The following is a 13,637-nucleotide window of genomic DNA, read 5'->3' on the forward strand; positions in this document are numbered from 1 at the left end:
TGAGCTGCTAAGTCTTCCTAGATAATTAGGGAATATCCTGAAGATGCAGAGATGGTGCCTTCCAGCACAATAGTGGTGGAAGTCAGGTCGCAGCACTTGTCATAAGTTGATATGGGAACCATGGAAGAGAAGATTCTGGAGCCCAAATGAGGTGGCACTAAATAAGCAAATGAGAATGAGAACACAAAAGCTTACTAAGTGCTTCTCAGACTGAACTGAGGATGAAGAGAATTTCTATTACCAAAAATACGTTGAAGAAATAGTCATCAATCTGCATTCTAACCCATGCTATTTGCCAGAATAGGGGAAAGGAGGGTGTTAGTGATTCTTTTCCTGTTTTTCTCCTATTGTTGACCCCATCTTAACCTGCCCCAGAGCCTATGAAAAGAAGAGTGGAAGCAATGAAGGATGCTAGGTTTATTTCTGCCATCCTCAGTGGAAGCAATGAAGGATGCTAGGTTTATTTCTGCCATCCTCAGCACTGGAAGTTTTAAAGTATTTTTGACAAATTGGCAAAAGCCATAGCAATCTTTTATTAAATGCTGAATTTATGTAAGCCATAGTTGCTAAGACTTTCACCTACATTATCTGAATGAAGCCACACAATAAATCTGAGGCAGGAAACAGATAAGCAAACTTGTCAAGAGTCTATTTTCCAGGTTGGAAGACAACTGGAAGCCCAGACAGCTCTATTCCCAGATTATAAGTTAAGAATATGCAGAGATTGAAGGAAGAAATTCTTTCCATATATTGGAGGGTGAGATGGGCTTTCAGGATTAGAGATGAACCACAAACACAGAATGTATTTGAATATCATACTCACATTCTTTTCCCATTTAAAACTGTAATTCTTACTGATTTTTTCCCACATTATCAATTACTGAGCCCTTTTCTCCAGCATTATAGTCACACAGTAATTCTGTAAGGTAGACATCATTTTTTCCCTTTTAACTGCTATACGATTTGCTTAAAAAGCTCATGGCAGGGGTAGATCCTGAACCCAGGTCCTCCAACTCCAAATTTCAAGCTCTTCCTATCAAATTATTTTTATTGTGATCTTTTAAATCTCCTACTGTAATCCCCTAATGCTTCTGGAATCCTGGGCCACCCCGTCTCCAGCAGAGCTCACCAAACTGCAGCCCTAGGCCACTCCATTCCCTCGCGCCTGGAAGCAGCGATCTGTAGAGGCAGAGAAGAGCACATTCAAACACCAACCCCAGTTTATTTCCCAGAACGAAACCAGATGATTTTCCAGGTTAGGACAAAGGGGACTGAATGGGGGTATTAACTTCTCTTGGATTTCTCCCTTCAGTAACATTCCTACTCAGCAACACGGGACTTCAGGCAGAGAAAGCCAGAGATAGCTCAGCTTACCCTCTTTGGTCAGGTCAATAACGTTTTCCTTAACAATTCCATACTTTTGGCAAATTTCCACAAACTCGTTCTTGAGTTCTGGACTCGTATCTGGTTCTCGGGCTGTGGGAAGAGTAACAGGAGCTGCTTTGTCCTGTTTCCTGGTGATGGAGGCTCATGACAGGGGTGGGTCTCTGGCCGAATGGGAAAGTGAATGGCACTGATTACATGCTTTGGCACAAGTCTCAGGGATGGAAAAAAGTCTTTCTTTAAGAAAGACACCTTTAGGATATCTTTCTGGCACAGTGAGAGAGTCATCATCTTCCCATCACTGAGCCTGAGAAATTTTACCAAAGGGGAGCATCTGTTTTAATGAGGAGAGAGGTCCCAGGGTACGATTGGGAAATCCACTCTGTCTCCAGGCTTCCTTCCTTCCCTGGTCTCCCCACCCCAAGATGAGCACCAGCATGAAAATACTCTACCGTAGAGCTCTAGCAGTTGGAACGAGTCGCTGAAATTCTCGAGATAAAAAATAATATGGTGACTATAGTTCATCTGAAGTATGCGAAATTTATTTTTTCCATCATCTGTGGAGAAAACAGAACACGGCTCAGAACTTCTTTGGTCTGTGGGAAAGAAGTGAAACTCTTTCACCTGTTCTCTCCCACAAAACAAATCCTGAAAGAAATAGTGATATCTACTGCCTTCCATCTGCATCTCTCTGGGCTTCAAGATGCAATTTCTAAGCAGCACCAATGAAGTGACCATTAGGGTAGAAAAATTCAGCCATAGCAGTAACTTCCCCTCTATTATGACACCTTGGACCCACCACCTCCCTCGGCCATCTCTGCCAAATGTCCTCTCTATAAGCCCCATTAGCCTTATATACCCAGTGCTATAACCTGAACGATATGCTCTGGCAATGGCTATCAGATATCATCATAAAGTGGGCCATGGAACTACCCCGGCGGTCAAGTGGATAAGATTCCACCTGCCAATTCAAGGGATCAGGTTCAATCCTTGGGTCCAAGAAGATCCCACATGCTTTGGGGAAACTAAGACCGTATACTCTAGAGCCCACATGCCCCAGCTACTGAGCCCACATGGTGCAATTACTGAGCCCCTGAGCCCTAGAGACCATGATCCTCAACAAGAGAGAAGGCACAACAATGAGAAGCCATGGGATTCTCCAGACAAGAATACTGGAGCGGGTTGCCATGCTCCCCTCCAGGGGATCTTCCGAACCCAGAGATCAAACCCAGGTCTCCTGCATTGCAGGTGGAATCTTTGCCCAACGAGAAGGCTGCTCATCACAAGTAGAGAATAGCTCCTGGTTGCTAAATCTAGAAAAAATCCAAAGGCAACAATGAAGACTCAGTACAGCCAAAATAAATAAATAATTTATTTAAAGTGGGTAAGGAATATGAAACTGTCCTGCCAATTTACTTTTTTATTTGCCAACTTCCTTTTGTTGTAGGAAATACATATGACCAAGCTTTTTTCTCTGTCTGATGGTACTGTGTGCCAGGCACTGGCTTTGACACACACATTTCTCCCAAATTCAGGATATTGACTATTAGATGGCCACATTAGATTACCTAAACAAATATATAAGGAACTTATCAAATCCTGAAGATATTGGAGTAAATTCCTTGCAGCTGGAAGTTGAATTTAGAAAGACTTTTTTTTTTTAACATACTGACAGCTAACAGTATATACGCCATCCTCTCCTGTGCTGTCATGAGTCAAAGGAAGCTCAGTACACACTCCGTTTACCCTGTAAAACAAAATGAGCTGATGCCCAAGAGATCCTGAAGCGATTGGCTCCCTCACACTCTACCTGTAACTTGAGTTTCCCATTTCATTGATTAGCTGTTGAACATTTTGGATATAGTTTCCAAAGCGCTTTTATTTACATTATATCACTTCACTTGGTACTTTGAGAATGAGCCCACTGCTTCTATCCCTATGCCTCTATCACCTCTTCCCACTCTTACTGTTATGACAGCTACTTGTCTAGAGAATTAGCTGGGTTCTGACCATGTGCCAGTCTCTGAGATAGTGCCTTACAAACATCACCTTGCTTGGTCCTCACAAAAAGACACGAGAGAATTGGATCATCCTCTTTTACTCCAGAGAAGACTGAGGAAGAAAGAGGTGAATTTTCCTGGTGACACAAAGAGAATCAGAACTGGATCGGTGGTTGATTCTGAATCCTGTGCTGTCTTTCCATACTACTAATGATCTGATACCTCTCTACCCCTTACCTCCTCTGTTCCCACTGAAACATATTCCTGTCCCAATTCTTATCTCTGAAATCTAGCAAAGTCACAGGTTCAGGTTCCTCAATCCTTGGGTCAGTGCCAACGATTTTATCAAGGATGGGCCCTGATTTTAGTAAAGGCCCAGAATATATGCGTGTTCACGCATGTGTGGGTAAAGCTCCAACATCATATTCAGACTTCTGTTTTCCCTTTCCCAAGCAAAAAAATACACACTTACTTTGTATGCATTTTAATAAACAAAGAAGAATTTTCCAAGAGACTGATGTGCTCCACAAAAAACCTCATGCTACCATTTTCTTCTATCTTTTCCCTGTTGTCTGAGGCCAAGAGAATGGAAAACCACTCCCCTGTAATCTGCAATAAATCAATAAAATGATTGGGTGAGAAAAGAGGAAAGGAATACAACATGAACCCTTGTCTCCTTGAACCCTGTCCTCTGGGCCAGGACTCCCATCATGATGATGTGAAGATAAAATTAGACTCGGGTCGATCGGCACTATATCGAGGACTTTTTCCACGGTTCACTGTTCCTCCAGTAAGTTGGAGGTTCCCTAAGTGTTGTCACCTTTTAACACGGCACCACTGCCCTTTCTTAGACCCAGATCTGAAGCCTCTATTATGTCAAGGACCGCCTCTCCTCCCAGAGGGCCACTCTGCTTCAGAATCTTCCAAAATGCCCTCCAAAATCCAAAGTCACTATGCTCCACTGCCGTTGGGTGAGTGTGGGGCTTCCCTCATAACTCAGCTGGTAAAGAATCTGCCTGCAATTTGCTCCCCTGCCCTTACCTTTGGAATATCGAAGTTGCTTCTCACAACATCAGAGTTTCCCTCCTGGGCACCGACTAGGGTCAGCCCCAGACACAGCAGCAGCAGCTTCATCTTGGCAGGAGATAGCGCTGTTTTCTCTACTGTCACTGAGAGTGAGTCTCTTCCTGATGGTGGCTTGGCTCCCCAGGGCCTCTCCTTTTATATCCACTCGGGGTCCAGTTTACTGTCCACAAGGCACCACCTCTCCTCCCACATTGTGACATGGGCTGTTATTCCCTGGGGCGAGGCCAAGGACTGTTCCTGACCTTCTGAAATTTGGCAACTTCATCTCTTTTTGATCTACTTAGTGACCTTAAACTCCTCAAAACACATACTCTAGAAAAATAGTGGAGGCTTGAAAGGGCTGCCTTGTGGAACCAGATTTAACTGTGGATCTGGCTTAGAATCCAAAATCCAGTTACATGTGACAGAAATGGAGCCTAACCAAGGTAGGGACTCTGTGTCTCAATGGAATTCGGTGAGTCACTTCATTTTGATAGCCTCAGGAGCAAAGAAACTGTCTCTGCCAAAGATGATAGTAGCTATCACAAAGCATTAACACACAGTTGGTTAAAATGGGGTAGGATAAAATAGTAACAAAGTCTTTAAAGTATGGCGTCTGGTATTGAGTACATTTAAATTCCTTTCCTTTTTTCTCTGAACTCAACCCCTGTAGTCTTTCCTTTCCACACAATGAGTAAGGAAGTGTGTAATCACTGTGTATACCTCACCATTCTTAGGTCCCATAAGATAAATAGAGAAGTACAAGCTGCCATCCTTCCTTTAAACAAGTTTCAATGAAGGTGGGGAAATGCTTCCTGTACTCAATAAGAACTTAATCCTACAAGCATGAAAATAACTCAAGTGAATGGGACCAAGTCCAGACCATTGTTGGTCAGCAAAGGGGTGATGGTAGGAGGTCGTATCATGCAGATAGTGCTTAAGGGGACTTCCCTGGTGGTCCAGTGCTTAAGAATCTGTCTTCCAATGCAGGGGATGCGGGTTGACCTCTGGTCGGGAAACTAAGATCCCATATGCCACAGAGCAACTAAGCCCATGAGCAACAGCTACTGAGTCCATGTGCCTTAACCACTGGGCGGCAACTAAGACCAGATGCAGCCAAAGGTAAATAATTTTTTTCTTTTTTTAAGAAAGGGCCTCTTCGACTGGCAGAGCGATGCCTGCAACATCTGCTGCTGCGTGGGTCTGTGCCTGGCGCCCCGCAAGCTGCAGAAGCAGCGCAGCACCAACGTCAAGAACTGCCGCCTCCCTGTGTTCAGCGAGGACTTCTTTGACGGCCTGGGGCCAGTCAGTGTGAGGAAGCTGGCGTTCAGGGTCAAGGTGGTGAACAAGGGCAGCAGACTCAAGCGGCACACGCTGCTGGGGAAGAAGGAGCTGCCCCTGACCTCCACCGCTGCCCTTCTTGTAGAGGCCCCGCTCCCCTCCGGATCCTGCAGGGAAGCCCTGATGCTGAGGCTATTGTTGGGGGTGTCCTGGGTTATACTCTTTTCCAGGGGTTACTTTTAACGGAAGAGAAGAAAGGGGGCTGCTGCAGAAAAGGAAGGGCCAGCTTGCCGGGCTGAGTCCCTCTGGACCCCAAGTTCCTTGCCCCCACCGCCGCCGCTCACCCCTTCCGGAGTTCTCGAACCTGGGCTAGGAGGCAGCAGAGTCCGATCACACACCCAGAGGCTGCCTGTCCTGGGGCCCAGCCGGATCTTCTCTGCGGCACTGTGAGTATCCTCCGCCAGACGCCCCGCAGAGAGCGGTGCTAGGTCCCCGTTCTGCCCGCGGCGCCCCTGGTGCTGCGGAAGGACCCCCACTCCAGGGTTAAGCGGTCTCTGGGCAGCTCTCAGCCCTCCCAGGCTCCGGAGGTGAGAGCCAGTCAGAGGGAGGAGGGTGCCACATCTGAGCTGCCTGGCAAAGACCCGCAGCCAAGGAGGAAGTCCCAGAGGATGAGAAAAGGGGTTGATGGTTCTGCCCTCAAGTGAGACAGCCCTTCTGCCGGCTGCTTTCCTCCAAGGCTCTCTTTTCTGGGGACCCTGCGGCCCCGATGGGCATCCAGGCCCGCCTCCTCTGGAAGGCTGGCTCAGATGGTGCCCAGAGAGTGGCACTAGCTCGTGGGCCCTTCTCCTCCCTGTCCCCGCCTGCTCCTGAGCATCCAGCACCCGCCTTGGCAGCTGAACCCAGGAAGTGCTGCTCAGGGACTGACAGCCTCAGCTTTTACTCCACCTGTGTCCATAGGTTTGTGCTAGGCTGGATGGGACAAGGGGTGCTTGTCCACCGGCTTGTGGCTTTTCAGGCTGCTAAAACAGCTGTCTTAACTGTCACATCAGTGTGTGGGTCCTTGACTGATTTTTGTGGCGGTTTCCGGCTCAGCCGTTAGGACAGGGAAGCCTGGCTACTGCTGTCCATGGGGTTGCAAAGAGTCAGACATGACCGCATGACTGAACAACAACAACCAGCCCAGCCAGACACAAACAACACAGTCTAAAGCAGGGCCAGGCCAGGCCATCCCTGCCCTTCGGCTCTCTTGGGCTGCCTGCAGGGTGAGGATGGACCATGCTGGTCTGTGGGGATCCTGGGGTGCCCCCTCCTAGTCCAGAGGGTGTCCCTCCCAGCTCTGGCTTTCCAGATCACATGGGGGCGGTGGGGGGTGGGGGGGAACTGCAGAGGGGAGCAGGCGTTCCCTTTGGCCCACCTGGTGAGACATACCCACGCCCTTGAACCTGAGAACGAAGGCCCTCGGCGCTGGGGTCCCTGGCTGTGCACCCTCCGGCCTCAGTCCTGGCCTGCTCCCTCAGGCCCCCTGCTCCTGGGGCCACCTGGGAGAGGCCTGAGGGCGGAGAAGGTGGACAGAGAGCCCCACATGGACTTAGATGCTCGCTGGGACTTCCCACCCCCTTTTCTGACCCAGATAACTCTCCTGAAAGCTCTGCTTTCCCTCTGGGAATCCCCATTTTCTAGGCCCCCACGCTGTTTGATATCTCTCATAAAGTTGATTGTGGGTACATCTTGAAGACATCCTCTCCCAAGTGTTTGTTTATAAATTGTTTTTAGTGCAATAAAAGTGTTCTGGGAGTGTGCGGGGTGGACCTCTGCTGGCTTTGCTGTTTAATAACAAGAGAGAGAGAAAACAAAAGTAACCAAGAACACAGGCTTTGGCATCATGGAGACTTGAGCTTCCTTTCTATCTCTGCCATTTTTCAGCTATGAAGACAGACTTAAGATCGCTGAGAGTTATCCTCTGAGCATTAGCAGGATAATTACACCTGCCTATGGTTGCTGTCGGAGAAGGCAATGTCTTGCCTGGAAAATCCCATGTATGGAGGAGCCTGGTGGGCCGCAGTTCATGGGGTCGCTAAGAGTCAGACATGACTGAGCAACTTCACTTTCACTTTTCACTTTGATGCACTGGAGAAGGAAATGGCAACCCAATCCAGTGTTCTTGCCTGGAGACTCCCAGGGACGGCGGAGCCTGGTGGGCTGCCGTCTATGGGGTCGCACAGAGCCAGATACGACTGAAGCGACTTAGCAGCAGCAGCAGCAGCATGGTCGCTGTAGGCTTCCCAGGTGGCGCTAGTGGTAAAGAACCAATGATGTACCCATGCCAATGCAGGAGACATAAGAGACCAGGGTTTGATCCCTGGGTCAGGAAGATCCCCTAGAGGACCGCATGGCAACCCACTCTGGGATTCTTGCCTGGAGAATCCCATGGACTGGAATCCCATGGAATCCCAGAGGAACCTGGCAGGCTACAGTCCATAGGGTTGCACTGAAGCGACTTAGCAAGCTCGCACGCAAGGGTCGCTGAAGGGATTCAATGGGACGCTTTGTGTGGAACCCTGAAAAGAACGTCCAGCACACACTGGGCTGGTGAGATCAGAGACTTATTCCAGGAGACAGCAGGACTTAGGGTGGGTCTTGTAAGTTAGAGAGGAAATAGAGATATGCAGAGCCTGTGGGAAGAGCCTGGCAGGTGAGAGACAGTATTGTGCTAGGATCCTGACCCCATAGCTGGGGCTTGTTAAAAGCTGGGGCTTATTCTGCCTCGAATTAGTGTCTCCTTGTGAGTACTGGTGAGAATGAGTGCTCAGTCGTGTCCGACTCGGTGTGAGCCCATGGCCTGCACCCCATCTGAAGGAAAGTTACACAGCTCAAAATAGCCTGCAGTTAAAACTCCCCTCCAGGTCCTCCCCACCATTCTATGCAAAACAAAGAACTCTTCACCGGAAGAAAAAAAATGGACATTAAGGTTGATTATGCCCAGCTCCCAGCCGGTCCAGCCTCTGGCCGATCTCCAGAATTCCTTGCCCCAGCCGTTTAAGAGATAACTAACCCAAACAACCTTGGAGAAGAACAGGCCCCCTTAGGACAGTAGATTTCCACATATATGCCTATATATACTTACTCTTCTTGGGTTAGTGTTCAGTTCAGTTCAGTTCAGTTCAGTAGCAGCTCACTAATCTGACTGCTGCCCCTTCTCGCCTCATTAAAGGTGATCTGTTCCTGTAGAGTGCCAGTCTCGTTCTTTTTCCGAACCTCACCTTCTCTAACTCCCTTACCCTACACCATTGGGTGCCTCTGTCCAAGGGATTTCCCAGGCAAAAATACTGCAATGGGTTACCATTTCCTTCCCCAAGGATTGAACACGTGTCTTCTACACTGGCAGGTAGATTCTTTACTGCTGAGCCAACAGGGAAACCCAATAGTCCCTTCTGCACGCCTGGGAGAATGACTAGCGTCGTGGGAGGAGATGGCACAGGGCAGTGGACCTCGGAATTGTGGCATTCAGTCTATGGCCTGCTTTAAGAAGTTCTCCCAGGGACTTCCCCTGGTGGTCCAGTGGTTAAGACTTTGCCTTCCAACTAAGGGGACATCGTTCCCCTGGCCTGGGAGCTAGGATCCCACATGTCTTGTGGCCAGAAAGCCAAAGATAAAACAGAAGAAGCATAGGATAGAAGCATAAAGATTTAATAAAGACTATAAAAATGGTCAATATTTTTTAAAAAATCATCCCAGGTCCTTGTGTGACCATTCCTAGCTCATGCTTAACTGATATCCAGCCACTGCTTTTTTGTCATCATGGGCTGATTGCAAGTTTTCCTGTCCCTGAGATGGAAGAATTGAATTTGACAAATAGTAACAAAGGCTGTGTACTTTACTCCCTGGTTTTGATTCCTCCCAAGAAGAGATGGCAGCCTGTGAGCAACCAGGTTTGCACGACAAACCCCACTCTTCCTGGGCTGTGGTCCTGAGGGGAGCGTCAGCTACCACCACTTCACACAAGATCACCATTGCACCCACCACCATTCCCAACCCTTAGAGCTCCACACTGTAATTTTCCGCTGCTGGTGGAGATGTCTTTCCTGTTCTGCTTTGTACCTACCATAGCACCTGATACGTACAGTATTACCTCTGGAATGACTGACCCTTAAATCCTGTCTGAAAAGCAGGATGCACCTTCAAGCTCAGTACTGAGCACTAGAATGTGCTCAGTCGCTCAGTCGTGTCTGACTCTTTGCAGCCCCATGGACTGTAGCCCGCCGGGCTCCTCTGCCCTGGGATTTCCAGGCAAGAATACCAGAGTGGGGTGCCATTCCCTACTCTGGGGGATCTCCTGGCTCAAGGATTGAACCTGTGTCTCTTGTGTCTCCTGCTTTGGCAGGAGGATTCTTTACCACCGGCGCCGCCTGGGAAGCCCAGAAAGCACCAAGGATTCTAGTTTTGAGAAATAACCTTGTAGAAAATCCTTTTGTAAATAAGAATATTACTTTGGGGCAGTGACTTCATTGTTAGCTCCTGGTCCATAGGAGTGGAGAGAGGGCAGAGGATTGAAATCTATGATCTGAGGCCCATGTTGTGGGTGATCTTATCTTTTGATACTAAGATCTGAGTTGACTGTCCCCGACTCTGGTTATTCACTTCCATTTCAGATCTACCACATTTTTGGTGGTTGGCTCAAGCACTGCCAGGACAGCCTGTATTCACTGAGATAGTAAGGTCAGGGCTTCAAAAATACCAAAGGTGTGATGCAGTTCACCTGGCGGCCTGGTGAGAGAAGACCCAGTCAAAACCAAAGCTGCACTAATATTAAACCAATCAGGGGTGATGCTGGCTTTACAATAGGATTCCCTTAAACAATATTCCTGAATTGTGCTTAAATATTTGTGGTAGGAGTTGTAAATTAACAATATGAAACACTCTCACAACTTGTAGGTGAACAATAAATATCACAGTTGAGTGAATTATTGACTTTTGACTATGGAAGATAGGAAGGGGTAGAGAGATGAGGAAAGATGACCAAAAAAACTAAAATAGAAGAGTAACAACCACTGATGTTAGCATCTCTCAGAAGATGATGTAAGTACATGGCATAAGGATTCATTTTACAAAAGTTCACCTGACCATCCATCAATGGTGAACACATCTAGTATATAATGCAAAATATACAGGGCAAGTATTTGATGTAGAGTAATTCTGTCTGTGGTGTAGCAAGCTGCTTTAGAAGACGTGCTACTAAAGGATTTTTGAAAAATAATGAATCAGAATCTGAAAAGAATATATATATATATATATATATATATACATGTATAACTGAACCATTTAGCTATACACCTGAAACTAACACAACATTGTAAATCAACTCTCTGTCCATGGGATTCTTAACTTACTTCAATTAATAAATAAAGGGAAAAACAATTAAGAGCAAAAACTGACCAGATCATACCCACAAAAAATAGTGATGCCGCCTCATTCCCTCTCCTCAAACATCTACCAAACATTTAGGAACAGAGAAGTAATATTTAATCACATTCCCTCAGTTCAAACATATCATTGACAACCTGAATCTGAACTACTATATTATAGTCAAGTTGCATCTGTTATTTTTATATCTAAGGTGGTTAGACTTAAACAAACTTAGGAACAACTTGGTAATCAAATAAAGAAGGGCATTCAAAAACATATTTGTTCAAATGTGGGATTGTGCCATAATCCACTTACCAAGGCAGGTAGTTACAATGGGAATATATTTTGCAGCAGTACAAAAACCGGCTGTCCAGGAGCCAGACATTAAAAAATGATATTTTGCTGTCATAAACAGAGTAAATATCAATGAGTATTAGACAAGTGCCTTATAAATATTATTTCCTAGACTCTTCATAATAGATCTGTATGATAGGTATTATTATCCTGTTTATAAAGGTATAACCTAAGACTCAGAGAGGTTAGGTAAGCTTACCAAGATCACACAGCAAGCAAGTGGGAGAACCTATATTGGAACCCAAGACTGTCTGTTCCCAGAGCTCCTATGCTGACTGACTCCACGACACAGATCGAGGCTTGATGTTTCTGACACAGAGGACAGATGGAACAGGAATAAGTAATGCTTTAGACTCTCAGGGATGTCTGCCTGGTAGTTACTATGGAAGAAGTTGCATGTAGATTTCCCCAAAATGTGACATTAGGGACATAGCTGAGGGTCAGATCAAGTGAAAGGCAAGTAGCAGCCCTCTTGGTCAACAAATATTTGATGAGTGAATGGATGATTGGAGGGGTACTGCTCGTTTAATGGGGCTTAGGTGCTCAGGGGTAAAGAATCCACTTTCCAATGCAGGAGATGCAGGAGACACAGGTTCATCCTCTGGGTCAGGAAGATTCCCCTGGAGGAGGGCATGGCAACCCACTCCAGTATTCTTGCCTGGAGAATTCCATGGACAGAGGAGCCTGGTGGGCTACAGTCCATTGGGTTGCAGAGTCAGACATGACTGAGTGACTGAGTGTGAACACAAGCATTTCTAACAAGGAATTAGGGGATGTTTCCATACCCCAAAAGGCAAAAACTATGCCCTTCTATTTGTGGCCATAAGTACTGGTCACCAACCACATTAAGACTTCCTCACCCAACGCTAAAATATAGAGCTTTTTATAAGTGACTCTCAGGAAGGGTGACGGTCTACTAGGAGGTTGAGAAATGACTAGCCTAAGTCATGATTCAGCATGGGTAAGGGGTTTACGGAGTCCACATATGACCAGACAACAGTCCATCCATAACCGGTAACTTGACTGAAACTAACCAGCAGAATGGAAATGGACATAATGACCTTGTCCTCAGTCACACTCTTAATTAATTTAACAAATCACTCATTGAGACAGACAATAGAAACATTCAAGTCATGTTATATAATAGCAAGACACAGTGCCGAAAGGAATAGCAAGAAATAATGCTTATTTGATTCATGTGCCAGACTGGAAGTACTCCTTGGACTCGAGCATCCAGGGTGATTATATATTCTGCGGGTAGTGGCTCAAATCCAGTTTTAAAATAGCCACTCCCTTCACTGATGAAAGGTTTCTTGGAGCTAACATCATCCCATCTGTGTCATCTGGGCCCTCCAAAAAACAGATGCTGAGACAGATTTAGGAGTGTAAAAGGCTTACTGGGATTAACACTTGTGAAAGGAAAAAGAAGGAAATGGGATTAGGGAAAGGGAGCTGCCAGACATCTGACAAAGTCTCTGTCAGCCCAGCAGGGAGCTCTGAGCATGTGAGAGGAGGCCTGTGTTAGGCAGAAAAGGATGGGACCTTGTGTCATAGTCTTGCATAGTCACTGGATGGGGCCACCCCAAGAAGACCACCATCTCAGCTCAAGATTTGAGGCCAATCAGAACCAGGTAACAGTGGAGGCTGTGGGTTAACCCCTCTCCTCATAGCTGCAGAATGAGCCCTTTCTTGAACAGGGAATCTGAGCAATGTATCTCTATGTCTGACACACCATCCTAATATCCAGAGTTCTCTTCTCACATGGGGCACGGGTGGAGGCAAAAACCCTTTCCTTCCCTTCTAGTTTGAAATTTCTAGCACAACATGAGGGCTCCCTGTGGGTAAGAAAACCAATGATACCAGTGATTGTTGCCTCCAGATTGAAAATTATCAAGATTTCATTATCAGATTATCAAAATTCAGCAAGTACTTACTGCATGTGGGCCCAGGTTACCCAGCAATCCATCTGGGACTCTTTTAAGCATATCATTGGACCAGTTTATTCCACTGATACTGACACCACTAGGCTTGGGATGGGAGGAAGACAGTTTGGGCAGTGGGAAGAATCATCAGAAGTCTTGGATTATGGATCCTTTGGGAAAGGGTAAAGGAGTTCTCAAGATAAAAATCATTCATGTAACAATTTTGCCA

At 46.5% G+C, this 13,637-nt stretch overlaps 1 protein-coding gene across 1 annotated transcript; it reads right to left on the reverse strand.

The window, feature by feature from the left end:
• Positions 1-1,141: 1,141 nt before the first annotated feature.
• Positions 1,142-4,517, reverse strand: LOC128052829 (major allergen Equ c 1-like). Its single transcript, XM_052645390.1, has 6 exons — positions 4,425-4,517; positions 3,856-3,992; positions 3,057-3,130; positions 1,836-1,940; positions 1,375-1,476; positions 1,142-1,179 (listed from the first exon to the last, which is right to left on the reverse strand). The coding sequence occupies exons 1-6, from the start codon at positions 4,515-4,517 to the stop codon at positions 1,142-1,144; spliced, it is 549 nt and encodes a 182-aa protein (XP_052501350.1).
• Positions 4,518-13,637: the final 9,120 nt, after the last annotated feature.

Source organism: Budorcas taxicolor, chromosome 8, assembly GCF_023091745.1.
Source record: "Budorcas taxicolor isolate Tak-1 chromosome 8, Takin1.1, whole genome shotgun sequence".
In the NCBI taxonomy this organism is placed as follows: Eukaryota; Metazoa; Chordata; class Mammalia; order Artiodactyla; family Bovidae; genus Budorcas; species Budorcas taxicolor.

Bases quoted from the DNA above. Each gene is read 5' to 3' on its own strand.
- LOC128052829 (XM_052645390.1), bottom strand. From the start codon at position 4,517: ATGAAGCTGCTGCTGCTGTGTCTGGGGCTGACCCTAGTCGGTGCCCAG. The intron at 1,941-3,056 runs GTCAGTATGTTA...TTTTCTCCACAG, and splicing joins TGGCGTATATACTGTTAGCT to ATGATGGAAAAAATAAATTT. The intron at 1,180-1,374 runs GTAAGCTGAGCT...CTGCCTCTACAG, and splicing joins TATTGACCTGACCAAAGAGG to ATCGCTGCTTCCAGGCGCGA.